Source organism: Dermacentor variabilis, chromosome 4 (assembly GCF_050947875.1).
Source record: "Dermacentor variabilis isolate Ectoservices chromosome 4, ASM5094787v1, whole genome shotgun sequence".
Lineage (NCBI taxonomy): Eukaryota > Metazoa > Arthropoda > Arachnida > Ixodida > Ixodidae > Dermacentor > Dermacentor variabilis.
Window position 1 is genome coordinate 171,306,963 of NC_134571.1, and position 15,849 is coordinate 171,322,811.

General features: G+C 42.9%; 1 protein-coding gene across 1 annotated transcript in view; it reads right to left on the reverse strand.

The window, feature by feature from the left end:
* Positions 1 to 592: 592 nt before the first annotated feature.
* LOC142578067 (uncharacterized) overlaps positions 593 to 15,849 on the reverse strand; it is a 32,667-nt gene continuing 17,410 nt past the window's right edge. Inside the window, exons 4-5 of the mRNA XM_075687481.1 lie at positions 11,574 to 11,654; positions 593 to 816 (exon numbers count right to left, since the gene is read on the reverse strand). Coding sequence (XP_075543596.1) covers positions 674 to 816; positions 11,574 to 11,654 — 224 coding nt within the window. The 3' untranslated portion in view covers positions 593 to 673. The remainder of the gene's footprint in view (positions 817 to 11,573; positions 11,655 to 15,849) is intronic.

Genomic DNA, 15,849 nt, shown 5'->3' on the forward strand with positions numbered 1-15,849 from the left:
GCGAAATTTTTCCCGTACAATGACGAGTATTAGTTTTTTCCTTACGAGGAGGCTTGTGCAAGTCTGCCTCGAGAACCTCTTCTCTCTAGTGCGCTTCGTGAAGCCAGTGCGAACTGCGTGTGATGTGCGCTCGGAGGCTTGTCAGCGTCAGCCAGTTTCTCCACTCCCTGCGGACGCCAGACTATGAGCCTGATGATCGAGGATACCTTGTTGACTCGCTTTCTCAAGCGAAGGGGCACTGATCTAAAAATTAGTGCGATGAAATTGACGACTCATATTTCTTACACATCTCTAACAGCCCACCCTTCATGTAAAACCCCTTTACTAGGGTCTTTGAGGTGTTGTAAATAAATAAATAAATAAATAAATAAACAAACAAATAAATAAATAAATAAATAATACTGACGTAGACAACTCTGAGATGATTGCATTTCTGTTTTGCGAGAAACCTTGCTAGGATGGGAGAAAAAGTAGTGTTGGCTGAAAGCAGGGGAACATCAAAGAGAACAAGGTGAGGTTGTGAAGAATTCTTATGAAGAATGCAGTGAAGACGAAGAGACTTGTTCTTTGATTTTAAGATATGTTCCGTTTTATTGCTACGTTCTACAAAACCTACTTTTGAGACTTCTTTCACTCCAAGATGCTGATCTTGTGAAAAACTTTCACATCAGTTTCATTGGGTGGCAGACTTGCAGTTCGTTGTATAAACCTGGTATGATTGCTTCTCGCCAGATAACTTTTTGTATTCGGCTTCACACTTTGTTCTTTCTTCGTCAACTTTACTATTCCATACGTGGATTTCGTACTGATCTGTGCCTGTAACCCACAAAAAGGAAACAGGGTGCATTATATGCAACAGCATACATAAAACGCTAAAAAGAAGTTGTCCTGCTATTTCTAAACATACCTTAACCTAATGTAATTAAACTAATTTGCCATTATCGCACACAAATTGGTCGAGCACATCAGTTTTATTTTCGTTTCTTGGTAACTTTCTAGATAGCGGCATAGTGGAGGCCAAGAGGCAGCTTGGAACGTGCTTGGGATAGAACAGCCTCTGCACTAACAACATTTTATTCGAGACACAAAAACGAGGTTCTGCTTGTCACAAGTATCAGAAGTGACAGAAGTGTGAGAGATGATCTCAATGTGCATTCTACTTAATGAAACAACGACAAATGTTCAGGAGCCCCCGCCCCCCTCATTTATGCACTTATTTATGTAGTTAGGATTCATTTTTGACATGCAGCAGACCCTACGGTACCAGGGAAGGGGCAACCAAAAATTAAAGAGGCAATAGGAAACAGCAGCGATGAAGCTCGATAGTAGTCATTTTACCATACTAAGTTACGACGAATATCAGTTAAAGGACTTTAATTGAGTGTATTGCCAAATGGTGTCACCTACGGGTTATGCTGCGGAGGTGCGTGGTTTGGATTCCTCAAGACACACGAACGGGCGTAATTTTCCCGTCAACTTTATTGCCGTCGACGTCGTGGTGAAGCCGAACGTACATATTAGACGAAATAACTTCTCGAACATCCTGTTTGTACTTCGCGGTTGACCTCAAAGGGCTTTATCTCATCCCTGTAGAAAATCTAATACATTTTCATGGGAAGAATATGTAGTATGTCGCGTGGTGGTGGCAGAGCTCACTATTGAACAGGGCCAGGAAGTACCGTGGCGTATGCATAAACGATGACAATATATATATATATATATATATATATATATATATATATATATATATATATATAGATATATATATATATTGTAACGACGTGGGATCGCTGAGGATGCGGAGCAGCAACACCAAGAAATTCACTTGTCTTGCCTTGTCTTGTATCCCAGACAGTGGCGCATACCCACTATGGGGGCTTCAAGAAGCAGACGGTTTTCCGTTTGCTTAGCAGAAATACACTGTATCAGTCGTGAAAGAAAATCAACGAGGTCTTCTTCGTCTACATGCTTAACCAAAAACCCGCGCTACTTCATGCTCGTCCCCACTGGCACATGCCCGTGGCAAAATAGTTGTGCCAAATGTAGTGTCGAAAATGGAGCTATATATATATATATATATATATACATATATATATATATATATATGTATATATATATATATATATATATATATATATATATATATATATATATATATATATATATATATATATATCTGAAAACACCGGGATAAAACAATGTTTGCAAAGGGACATGTGCCAGTGGGGACACGGGCATGTCCCCACTGGCACATGCCCATGGCAAAATAGTTGTGCCAAATGTAGTGTCGAAAATGGAGCTATATATATATATATATATATATATATATATATATATATATATATATATATATATATATATATATATATATATATATATATATATATATATATATATATGTATCTGAAAACACCGGGATAAAACAATGTTTGCAAAGGGGAAGATAAATATGGCCATAATGAGACAGAGCGCTATGGGAATCTGATTGGTACGAAGGGCTTCGGGATGTGTGTAAAAGTGCAATGGTTCCAGCGCGGGCGCGCTGGAACCATTACACTTTTACACAATACAGCTGTCTTGGGCTCAGCGAGAGCAGGCGGAAAGTAGACATGTCCGCAATAAAGAATAATAAGGGGCCAGTGGAGATTTGGTGGAAGAAAAGTATGGAGACTACAAACAACGGAGGCGTACAAAAACAATGTTCCCAATAGTGGTTCAGAAAGCTTAATGCTGTCAATTCTTTGTGTTCTCTTTCTCAAAAAGAGAGGTAGGAGGTTAAGCAAAATAAGAGCAAGAGCTAGGTGGCGCAACCCACCGCGCTGTTTCAAAGGGGACGCGCCAAGCATCCATCCATCCATCCATCCATCCGGAGTCGCTATGTCAGTGGTGTAGTTGCTTTTTTAAAGATCGTAATCTGATTGTACTTGTGTGTAAATTTCTGCTACCTGGGTTCGGTTGGCACAGCAGTTCACGAGGCGGTCAGGAAGTGGCACTCTAATTTTCAACGAGTAACTTCTCAAGAATGTTGCGGTGTGAAACTTCGGGGAAGCTATGGTAACAGTTGAATGGAAAGCATTTATACTCTGTTAGATAGTGATGACAGCACTTGCCCTGGTTGCGCTCAAGACATGCCGTGCTCATAAGGACTCCCGAATGGTGTTTGCTGTGCACCGAATGCCATTTGATGCTTCACTGGCAAGAAATTTCCACTAGTGCTCCACTCGCACATGTAGTTCTAATTGGTCTTGCCTTCTGTGGCATTACTTAGTTAATCTTAAACAAATTACGCAATGCTCTCTGCCACCAAAATTGACAGATGTTAGCCAAAATAAAAGATTCTATAATACAAGAGCACACATCGTTCGTAAATCCTCTCTGTTGAATCAGCACTAGGCACCCTAGTCGAGTGAAAGCAAACTCTCCGTCTACAGAAGCTGCCTGCATTTAATTTGGTTACAATATTTGCCTCTTTATAATTTCATTGCCAGCATAATGCAAGAATAACTAGTTACGTGAGAACGGTCGTTAGAAATCTGGACAGTTATGTGACACAAGACGTTGGCAGCACCCATCTATTCTTCCGTAGCTGTAACTGATATATACCGCCTTTGTAAATGGTCTACCGACATCGTTTCCTGTCAGAGTCACCGAATTTATCGCGGGAAGAGCGGAAGAACGCTGACAGGGTGCATTGTGACTCATGTTAAAGTATGGCATACATATTTGCAGTGTCGAAAGATATCTATCGTGTCAGCGTCCGTACTAGGCCCAGCACCTCATCTTTGATTTCAACCCATTTTCATAGACAGATAAATTTGGGCATGGAGCTGAAAAAAGTTGAATGCGCTTCGTGTACGAACTAAATTTGTTTTACACTCAGCTGACATAATGATAGCAATAAATATTAGCGATAATATTGTTACAATTGCCCATTGAGAGACCTCGTAAAAGATAAAAGTTTGTTTAGCGTTTTTGCACTATCGTTCGAGGCAAGGATGTTAGAATAAATTGCTGAATTTTGCGCAGACGAAATGTACGGAAAAGCCACTTCTATATATAAAGTGGAATAAATACAGAACAAAGAAACATTACGTAGAGACAAATGTATCTATGGAGTGACGCCATGTACTAAATATAGAATTATGTTTGGAATCTTTAAGCAATCGCTCTCGGCTCGAATATAACGAATTCGATCTGCAACTCTCTACTGTCATGGGTGAACGCCAATACACGTGAAGGCGCGTCAACATAACACACCCATTGCATGCCAAAGGATCGACTTCGGATTTGAATCGTACAAGCCGTTTAGACCAGTCGCAATATGTAGCCTCGTGCACCGCATCAAAGTCCCGTAAGAAAGAAACAATGCATAAAAGCAGAGAAAGGGGGCTCACACAGCGAGAACGAAGCTGGATATATATTTAGCGATGTCATAAATCACGTAATTAGGACCGTCAAAGTACTCCCAAGCGACAAGTCGAATATTGTGATGTTTCGGTGACTGTGAAGACCAAGACTGTGGCACGCTTGCTAGTCACGAAACCTAGCTCATTATTGGGGAACTTGAGCCCAGAATAACAAGTTACGCTCAAAGCACAGCGGTATTGGCGAGCCTTCTCGTCGATCGTCAAATTCTGATCAATAGTAATGCGCGTCTGGTATTTATACAGGGTATCCGCGAACACATTCAAATTTTGTTTAAAGGTTGCCTGTGGCAGATAGGTGAATTCTAGTTTATGAGCCAGTCTACACGAAGCGGCAGGCACTACTTTTACAAAAAAAATGAAATGGAAAATCGCCTATACAAGAAGAATTCCCTAATTAACTTTTTATCTAATTACATTATGACCCATATTGTCATTCCTAAATTCTAGATGTTGTCTTCCCAAGGTGGATCCAGTTGGAACGAATTCTCAGGACGACACCAGTTTCAATATATAAATTCCAGAACTTTGCGGAGAAATGCATTGGCGTTCCAGCTACTTGTGAGCTTCGGTGCACGAAATGATGGTTAACTGGAAATGATGTTTAATTAACTGGAACTCCAATGCATTTCTCCGCAAAGTTCAGCAGCTTATATCTCGGAACTGGTGTCATCTTCAAAATTTCGATCCAAGTAGATCCGCTTTGCGAACTCCGTGGCTAGTATTTGTAAATTTCGATATGGGCCATAATGTAATTAGTTAAAAACTGAATTAGTGACTTTATATTAATTGCTCGATTTGGCATCTCAGTTTATTTTGCGTCTGTATTGTCGGCCGCTTCGAGTAGACCAGCTCATTAAGTAGAAATGTGATATCTGTCACAGGCAACGTTTAAAGATTTTTTGAATTGTTCGCTGAAACACCCTGTATATGACTCGTAGATTGGAGCTTAATAGCTGGTGCTCACGTACGTTCTCGAGTGCACATCACTATTTGTGTCATTCAAGTAATCTGATTAGACAAGTTTCCATATATCTAGAAGGGCCAACTATAAGTTTCTGCCAGTGACGCCAGCGCCGTTTTCTCCCGTAACGGACAGATTCAAACGCCAAAGGCCCCCTCTCATCCCGTCAAAGCGAACGCCTGCCCGTTTGCGTTGAAGAGCGTCCCACCGGTGTTTGCGTTTCCACAATGACAAGCATGACATTATGACTCAAGCTTGATGCAGATTATTTTTTGTTGTTCAGTGCCTCAGAAACCTCGAAAATACGAAACATTGATACCACGACAGTGCGTATTTCAGGAAATGTCTCATACGAGACCAGCGCCGAGCTGCGCGCAGAATAAAATGGTACATGCTCATGATCGCATTCCATCTTTTGATGTGTGCCGTGCGGTAAATTGAGCGGCCCTTACCTGCAGGCCAATAAAGTTGAGTAAGGTTCGTACACACGGGCACGATCACTTAACGCTCATCTCTCCCAGGTTAAAGCACGCTGCAGGGGTAGCTAATGAGAAACATTGTTGTTATTAAATTCGCAATGCCGACTTTTCTAAACGCTGTGATTGTGGTTTTATGTTTTCGCAGCAATGAAAAGTGCAAATCTCATGGGCGTTTTTTCGGGAATTCCACCCACCGTGTGGGAGCCTTTCAGGCGACCGCGTGACAGAACGACAACTGTAGTAGCTTACACCATCTGAAATTACGTACTGTTATAAATGAAGATCGTGCTACATAGCATTATATCGATTTTTAATATTAGGTCCTTAATAAACCTTTTGTCATAAGCCTTTGTAAGTTGTTGAATTAAGAATTGCACTTAGCTATAGCTAAAACAAAGATCATTTATAATTATTTTAAATATAGAGTACACCTATTTATAGATGCTGCACATTTTTGAACTTTGCAAGATGAGGAGTAGGAGCTAACGTTGCCTTCTTTTTAAACGCCTAACCACCGTTTCATCACACAACAGACATTTCTGCGATGCCGTTTATTTCTAAAACTGATTAGAATGTTGCAATATTGTGACTACTGAGTACAAAGCCACAGTAATTGGTGGCGCAACACATGATAGCCATTTTCTGGTGTTGAATAGCACAAAAAATAGCGATCTTTTGCATGTAGATGCACCTACCAAAGAAAATGAATGTCGCTTAGCACCCCAGGAATGTTATTAGCATGCTTAAATGTAAAAAAAGAACACAGCACAGGCATTTGTTTGAAACATTCCTAAACGCGGTGGCTTCTGTTGCTGTGAACGTTCACCGGAATGAAATAAACAGCACTTCTTCATTTCACACAGCTCAATGTAGTGCCTATTTTGCATGGAATTGGTCTATACTTCAAGACTGACGTTGCGCAAGATCTTGCCACTGACGCGTGAAACATGGCGTTTTTAATGGCGTTTTATGTCCGCATTTATTTGATGCCCTAAATGTAAAGCCCATCAGACGCTCGCCTTTCTTGATTTTCCTGTCGCGAAGAAGGCATTTTGCGCCTGAACATTTTCTTGAAAGTTGCACTGTAATCTACACATTGCCGCTTCACCGCAAGTCTTTAACCCCACAAAGCCCGGACACCAATCCGTACGTCACAGGAAATCAAAGCAACTTACACAAACGTAATTCTGGCCACGGAGAGTATATTGGTGTGAAGAAAACAGCGAAATGATAATTGAGTAAAACCTAATTAGTGTGGTGATTACTTAAGCAATAATTAATTTGATGAACAATTCACAACTGAGCACTCCCTTCGGAATATCAAAAACCCTACCATGGGATGTCAATTGGGTTTACAGCACTAAATTGAAGTTTTGAATCATCAAATTCAGCATATTAGAAGCGATACGTTAGGCTATGTGGGGTTGAGGAAATAAAGGCAAAGAAGTGAAGTCAGCGCGCAGCTGTTCTACATATTGCGCGAGCGCCACAAGCAACCGTAGCAGGAGCACGTGCACCACGAGTGTCAGGAGCAACGAGAGAGAAAAAAAACACGCAGCCGCATTCTAAACAAACAACCGACGACGCGCCATGTGTGGCCGCCGAGGAATTTTTTTCCAACGAAAGGACGCATTTAGCACGGCGTAGTAGCGCCCCCTGACCGAGGTTGTCTTGAATATCTTGGCGACAGCACGCGAAATAATTCCAATAAATCGCGATGGAATACAATGGACCCCGCGTTAATGTTGTATTAGTTTTTAGCCGGTGATAAATGGTAAACAGAAAAAGACAGAACAAGTGCCATTAGAGAAGTGCATGCTGTCGGCCTTCGAAGCTGGCACAAGCGCGTAGCATCTGACGTCATCGACTAATACTAGCGTGCGACTGGCGAACAGATGTTAGCATTACGCCGCAGCGCTGTTCGGAGTGGTGTGACGTCGTCAACCTCTCGTCGCTCTAAGAAGTAGCTAATAACTCGGTGGCCAGGGTGGTGAAAATGCGGCAAGTTTGGAAATTATGCATAATCTGCGGTATTTGGCGCATATGCGGCGCACCGAGTAATAAAGGATTAGCATTGCTCGTTGATGCGGCAAAGATATACGACGACAATACTTTGAGTAACGTAATGATTATCAGGTTTGTTTTCAGTATATTGCTTGCCATACTAACTCGAGTGGACATTACAACTTGGTTTGGTAAAAAAGTGCGCGATGGTCATTGTGCCCATGGTCAACCATGTATTCGGAATCCTCAGAAATACAAAGACTACTTTTACGTTCCACAGCCTTGTATTTTCTACGCCTCGAGACGGTTTAAGCTCCGGCTTTCTGCACCTTTTGAAAATGAGTGCGCCGTGCTTGTGTACAAAAAGGTATTTCATAGACTCCTTTGTGGAACGCACATGGAACCCCTCCCCCCCCTCCCCCGTGCCTAAGACGTCAAAGTACTTCAATAGCCCTTGTACAGTTGCTTAAGCTAACTTTAGTTAGCTTTTCACCATAGTCTATCGAATGGATGCCGCTAGCGTGAATGAGATACCGAAGAAGCATGTGCTGCTAGCTATAAGCAAATACATTAAACTGAAAATAGCTGAAGCCAGATTCTGGAGACGTCTTGCATAAGATGTCTCTATAACTGTCGCGTTTTGTTTTCCTTCTTCGATCTGTACCGTTCGATTTGTGTGGACCATTAGGGCTAGTCAAGTCGTTGTTTTTGGTGACCTTTATTCTAACGTAATAGAATCATGTACATTCTATGGATATTAACAGTTCTTCTTCTGGGCCCACTCAGCAGAAGCTCAGTTTGCTGTAATGGTAAACTTGTTTTAAACCACGTTAGTGGTTTTACACTTTCGTCTCATTGCTTCTGCGATTTTCTAAACAATATGTTTAAGCGCATTTATGCTTCTTGGCTTCGTAGTTTTTCCTTCACGAACGCATGCTCACTTGTCGAAACGTTCGCTACCACGACATTCCCTAATAAACTGCTGTTGTTTACTTTTATCCGAAATCATTTATGACGCCTTGTTTTCTCAGTTTTTGGACATCCTTGTCGGCCGAAAGCTTTGATATATGAAGCTGCTTTTTCTCTACCAAAGGACATATGTACGGTACTCGAGCGGTTGTTTCAAGAGCAGCGTATACGAAAATTTGGACTTAACATATTGTATACTGACTTCGAGATCATCCTGCTTCATTAAAACCGAAGGGGCTGAGTGACTGCTGCACGCTAAACTTTTAGTTTACTGCACAGAAAACTGCAGAGTTTGATGTAGAGAGAACAAAAAAAAAAAAGAGTAAAGGCAGAGAGCCCAGACAGATGAGTTTGCAGCTTGCTACCCTGTATTACAAGTGGTGGGAGGGCAGGGTATACGGGTATAAAAGAGGGATAGAGAGAAAACAAATAAGAGCACGAACGGCGTTACCATACGAAGCGTTAACACAGGACGGTGCACCCCAAGAAGCGCAGCAGCTCTTGCACGACCATATGATGCCATGATAAATATCGTCGATGCTTGTAAAGTTTTCTCCCGACGGAGGATGGTCGTTTAACAAATGGACCACAAAGCAGAACGATTTACTCTTTTTGCGGTGCTGCCGGCACTACGGTTCAAGATAACACATTGTTTCTATTTTAAATGGTCGTGCGGTAGAGCGTTACCAGATAGGAGGCGTAGATTTAGTGAGCTTGGAGGAACTAATAAATACGGCGACAACGCCGAACAGAAATGTTCTTGCCTTGTTTTGTGATTGTTTATGCTGATGCTTAATTACCAAAGTGCATTATTGTTATCATATCAGTGTTTTCTGCAAGTGCCGCTAACGCAGATGAAGGTTGCAAAATTATACCGAAGCTCGAGAAGCAGCCAAGCACCACGCAACGAACGATAGAAGGAAACTTGCTAGGCGTGGTATCAAATTACACGACGCTATTAGACAGCAAAGGGGTAGCCATATACTAGTTTAAATAAAAAACTAGAACTAAAAGTCAAGTCGACCATGTATGGCGACGAGAAAATCAGAGGTGGTTTGAGAGGACGCGCAGTCCAGGACGGCAGAAAACTAGGAATTTCGCAAATTTACAGGCCCATTGCGAGATGATTTGCTTCAAGGCTGGCGTAGTTACTCATCGCCCTTGCTCCTGCAGTGAACTTAAATTCTACAGAGCTATGATGATATACCAGTGGTGAATCTGGAAAATTAGGTAATTCTTCTATAAGTACACATTTACCGGTGTTCTAAAGGCAGCCGGTATGTATGCGTGTCAGAACCAGTCAGAGAGCCAGTCAGGATGCCAAACTAGATGCTTTTTTATGTTTTGCTCAGGTTTTGATATAATAATTTTGCAGGGCACAACACGTTAACTTGTTGCGCATCAAACGAATAAATATGCCTCGCAGTGCTTTAATACAGCTTGGCATTGTGTGACTTTGGTTTCACTCGAAATTACTAGATTAACATATCTGACTCTAAATATTATCGTATGCCGCATGCGTTCTTAATGGAGCTTATCGGTTTATTCTCAATTAAATATGTCCATTCAAAAGCTTCTCATGCAAAACATTTTCCAGCGTTATTGTCAAAGCGCAAGTAAGAAGAACAAACACCATCATCAACATCGTCATAATTATCATGATCAGCCTGCTTATATGTTAGGACGAAAGCGTCTCCCAGCGATCTCCAGTTGCAGCTGTCTTGCGGTAGCTGATGCTAACATGCGCATGGAAATTTCCTAATTTTATCACCCGACCTAACTTTCTGCCGCCCTGATCTGCGTTTCCCTTCCCTTGGCACCCACTCTGTAACTCTAACGGTCCACCGGTTATCTGTCCTTCAATGTACATGGTCTGGCCAGCTCCATTTCTGCATCTTTATGTCAAAGAGGACATCGGCTACCTCCCTTTGCTCTCTCATTCACACCGGTCTCTTCCTGTCTCTTAATCTTACTCCTAGAATTTTTCTTTCCATCGCTCTCTGCGCTGTCGTTAACTTGTTCTCGAGCTTCTTTGTCAGTCTCCAAGATTTTCCCCATATGTTAGCACCAGTAGAATCCACTGAGTGTACACCTTTCTTTTTAATGACAATGGTAAGCTTCCAGTCAGGATCTGACAATGTCTGACGTATGCGCTCCAACCCATTTTTATCCATCTGTAAATTTTCTTCTCATGATCAGGGTCCCCTGTGAGTAATTGACCTAGGTAAATATATTCTTTCACAGACTCTGGAGGCTGACTGGCGATCAATTGTTTTTTTCCTTGCCAAGCTATTGAACATTACCTTCTGCATACTAATCTTCAACCCTCCTCTTGCACTTTTTCGGTTAAGGCCATTTATCAATTCATCCCCAGAGTTGCTGATCCCGACTATGTGATCTGCGAACGGAAGGTTGTTGAGATATTTGTCGTTGATTCTCACACCTCAGCCTTCTTATTCTTATAGATTGGAAACCTTTAAGCTTGCAGTGAAGCATGCAAGAAATACATACGGCCCCTGATTTTTTTTCAGGAGCTTGTGCTTTGGGCAACCTGCCAGTGAAATATACCGCAAAGAGGGACCTACTTGGGCCATGCAAACACAAAATTTAAAGGTTTAAGGAAACTGCGGACGCTTGCACAATATGCGAAGATTTGCTGATGAGAGAAAGCAGAGCAACAAAACGACAACGCCCTTACGATGAGAAGACTAAAATGTGCTATGCGAACCTTACCTTCTAGATTAACTCTTAGGATAGCACACTCTTCTTCTTTATTCCTGAACACCAGGAAGTATTTTCGGCCGCTTGTTATCTCTGCGAAAAAGAATAAGATAAAAGTTACGAAAAAAATCAATCAACCAAATCAATATCCGTCAGTTCGGCAGTCGGAACTATAAGCTTATACAGGCGCATTCGTGCGCTGTTGCAGCATTTTCTGCTTCCTCATTTATTTCAATGATGCATAGGTTGTGACACTGTTAGCTTTCTATTGACGCTGAAGTGTGTTGGTGTTGCACGGTTCTGTATTGTTCCTAGCAACGACGTGTTTACTTAAGATGTAAACAAATGGTGGTGTTTATTGGATATTTCTATATTTAGACCAGCACGGGGTGGCCCATGTCTACGACATCGATTCGATTGGCGGAAGCGGCGGGCCGATTTCTTTTTCAGCCAAAACTCACATCATTGTCCACTTGTGCTTAGCTGGATAATCTGGAACCATTCTTAAAGTACATCCGAGCTCTCCTCTAGGGTGTTCCGCAAACATACTGTACAAAACCAAATGAATATAGTGACACGCATGCTTGTTTATCCTTTTCGCTGGGTACTGCATTTTACACACTAGTAATTTTTACCCAACGCAAGAAGTGCCCCAATGCATTGGAACTATCCTGAATGTCATAGCTGATTCTACCTACTCGCTATGTGGGCGCTGACCCTTGCCTAACCGCACTGTATGCACGACGCCAATAGTGTTGTACTTCCTGGAAGGTACGCGAGCACCTGGGATTGCTGTTGAACTTTTGACGAGTCCTGCATAAATGGTTGTCGTTTGTGATGAGTAGATCACATTTTGATGGTCGACGCATGGGCTAGTCAACGTCGTTCTGCCTGGGTGTAATTTGTTTTGTGGACAAAGTTTCGGACTCTCTGCTGTGCCACCGTCTGATTCTTCATCATCACAGCAAGCTGGCGATATTATTATTTCGTTTCGGTGGAGGACTATGGTTGGTAATATTTAAAAAGTACGCGGAATGTTCAACCAGCTGCATTTCTTCATGATTTATACGGGGCCTCTCAGCTGACATGCACATAGCTTTAAAGAAAGGCGAATAATTCCCCGGGAACAAAACAATGTGCAGCCTGTTCATCGTATAGTTTCGAAATAACTATATGGCGGATAATTAAGAATTAAATAAGTTTATTGTCTAGCCCAGTTTAATATTATTGCTCTATTTGCTCATGCGTCAAGGAAGAAGTTTGGCATAGTTACAAGCTTTACTAATTTTCTACGTTTTCCGTAGTGTGCCCAAACGTGTTCCTTTTTTTCCTACATAATGAGGACGGCTGGTAAAACATGAAAGCTATTTCCCAATTTGAAGCGCAGCATTGTACAGCCCTCTAACGGGCTTAGTGAAATTGTTAGCGCTTTATCTATACTACCAGGCCCAGGACGTAGTGTTATGTAGTGCTGTTGCGCCATAACCGGCGGGAGCTGCTTGCTCTCAGTCAGCAATAAGAAATAAAAAAATTACCAATTTGACGACGTATTGATGGCTGTCTTGCAGCTCGGTCAAGTTCGAATATATGGTTACACGTTACATGAAGATGTGTGAGCCAGAGGTATATTTGCACAGGTAAAGCAGACGTGGCCACAGCAACAAAGTGCGGACCGCGCAACACTTCTTCCTTTGTTCAGCACTGTACTCTAACAGCTTCATCTACACGGCACTAGCTCACAAATGGTTCGTAACGCAAGCCTCCGGCGGCGAAAGGACCGATTCTGCGTAGGCGAACGAAGACAGCATGAGAGAACTACCACAAAATTTATGAAGGAGTGCCAGGGTGTCACGTATTCCGGCTGACTGGAGGCACAATGAGACACGTTCCATGCCCAAACACACATCTATAATTTAAAAAAGAAGATAATACAAAGAAATATTGAAACATACTCTGTACCTGTGTTACGGACAGAAAACTGTAGAATATACAGAGTCCTAGTTGTATAGTCCTGATTGTCTTGTCGTCTTAAATGCTATTCAATTAAATTTAACTTTATATTTCCTTAGTAGCAAGGAGGGAACACTAGCCTGAAAGCTACTGTACGCATCAGTTTGGTGGAAGCGGCTGCAATATTTGGGAGCAATGGACAGCTTGACATCAAAATATGCTTAGAAGAGACATCTATAACCAAAATGAAGGTGACATAAATCGCTTTACATGCCCATATATATTCATATGTATTGGTATAAGAATATTTATATACAGACCCTTCCGTTGTCCATGAGAGAGATAAGGTGATGGCTGGGACACGTCCGCGCACATTCTATAGTTCCTGACGGTGCTGGTAGAGCCAGCTTGCTGCCGTAGCCAAAGGACGGCGCTGCGTCAGTACATCACCACAGCTACACATGACGTGCAGGTGTAGGTGGCCGCCGTTATAGCATGGTGCCCGGTGAGTAATTACGGGTTTAACCTGGGCTGGCCATAGAGGAACACCACAGGGTCAACTGCGGCAATTTCCGGTCGCAAATCGCGGGCATGGGAAACTGCCTGAATACCTTGGGGGACATCAGGTGGGTAAGTTGTCGGTGAGCCTCCTCTCCGATGCAGATTTTGCGAGCCGCCCACTGCGATCTCTAGAGCAACAGTTGGAGACGCGTCCGCCTTTACCAAATGCCGCACCATCCAACGCTATCTCACCACATTTCCTTTCTTTCTTTTTCTTTCTTTTGCTTGCGATCTTGCGCCAGCGCTCTCTTTTCATTTTCACTTCTGCATGCCTAGACGGACACTTATACCTTTCTTCAAAGTAACTTCTTCTCATTCTAATTGCCCTGAACGGGTCCAGGGCCACTGTTTATTGTAGTGAAAAATGCACTTGAAGGTAAAATAGATTAATTCAGAAATACCTTACCGCAAGAAGTGCTCTAGTGCGTTCAGCACAAGCAGAGGTATTGGCAATCAAAAATCTTCCTTCGCTGTGCTCCTGCTCCTTCTCAATCCCTTAGACGGCGAAAGCTACGGTGGAGTGGGGCGCGGCCACAACGCTCCGCCTTCTGAACGTCTCGTGGCGCGCCGTTGAAATGTGATTTTGGATGTCCACGTAGACGCCACTATTTCCAATTTTGTCGCCTACAAAGCACGAAACGCGGTTGTCCTTGGGGAGCCGCAGTGCTCTCAGAGAGCTTGCCTGTCGCTGGACCTCACGGCGGCCGCGGTATCTATGCTACACAGAAAACCGCAGTTGCGCGCAACTGTATAGTGCGTATGCAAAGCGTTTGCTTTGTGCAAGACAGGGCTTGAGTGCGCGTTCGCGCTCTTGTGCTCCAGTCTGGCCGAGCTGCGTGGTCAAGATAGGCTTTGTCCTACCCTAAGACAACCGACGGAAAGTAGCCACGCCAAACTTGCATACTTTCAAGCGTTATCTATAGTTAAATACGAAGCGCAGTGCGCCAAGGCGTTTAACCAGAATCCGCCAGGAGTGAGCGCACGTTGGGCAGCGTGCGTGCTGTGTAACCTTAAGTTTCGCGTGGTTGGAGGCTAGTTGAGTGTTGAAAACTAAATGTAACAAGCGATAACCGACGGCTATGTTGTCGATATGCTGGTCGACCAATGTTTACTTTCTACGTGGGCTACCGCGGCTGAGCGTGTGGAGGCTATCGTCGGCTTCTTCCAGAAGTACGTAATTCTTATCGAAATTCGAAACCAGAATATCGCGTACATCAGCCGGTTTATTCAACAGTGTCCATAAATATATACACTAACAGTTGGAAGAAGCGCAAGGAACTAAACACTCTTTTTGATTGATGTCAGGTATTGTCGAACAGCAGCGGCGTTTAGGAGTATGCTGCATGACGAAATATAGCGCCCGGAAAGAGTGAGTAGGCATCTTTTCAAAAGAGGGTGTTTAACAAAAAGGCGACTTCGCGCTCCGCTTGAGATCTCCATGGCCCACGCAATAAAGCAAAATTTGGCTGAGAGGTTCGCAGCAGCGTACGCTATCCGCGGGCGCCGTTTTCTCATTAAACCGGAGTGGTAGTTCGGGACGCCTTTAAGCGTCTCTTTGCATACACGGAAACAACTTCACGAGGTACGCGTTCAGGTATTTCTGCAAACAGTGTTCTGTTTTACCTCTAACGAAAATGTTCGGGTCGCCTTCACATGTCACAAATTTTTAGGCTGGGACACGGTACGACGTTTCAGACGCTATATTTTGTCCTCAAGGACATCGATTCTAGGGTTCTTTTCGTATTGCGCTAAGGTTAGTTACGTGACCATACTTTCA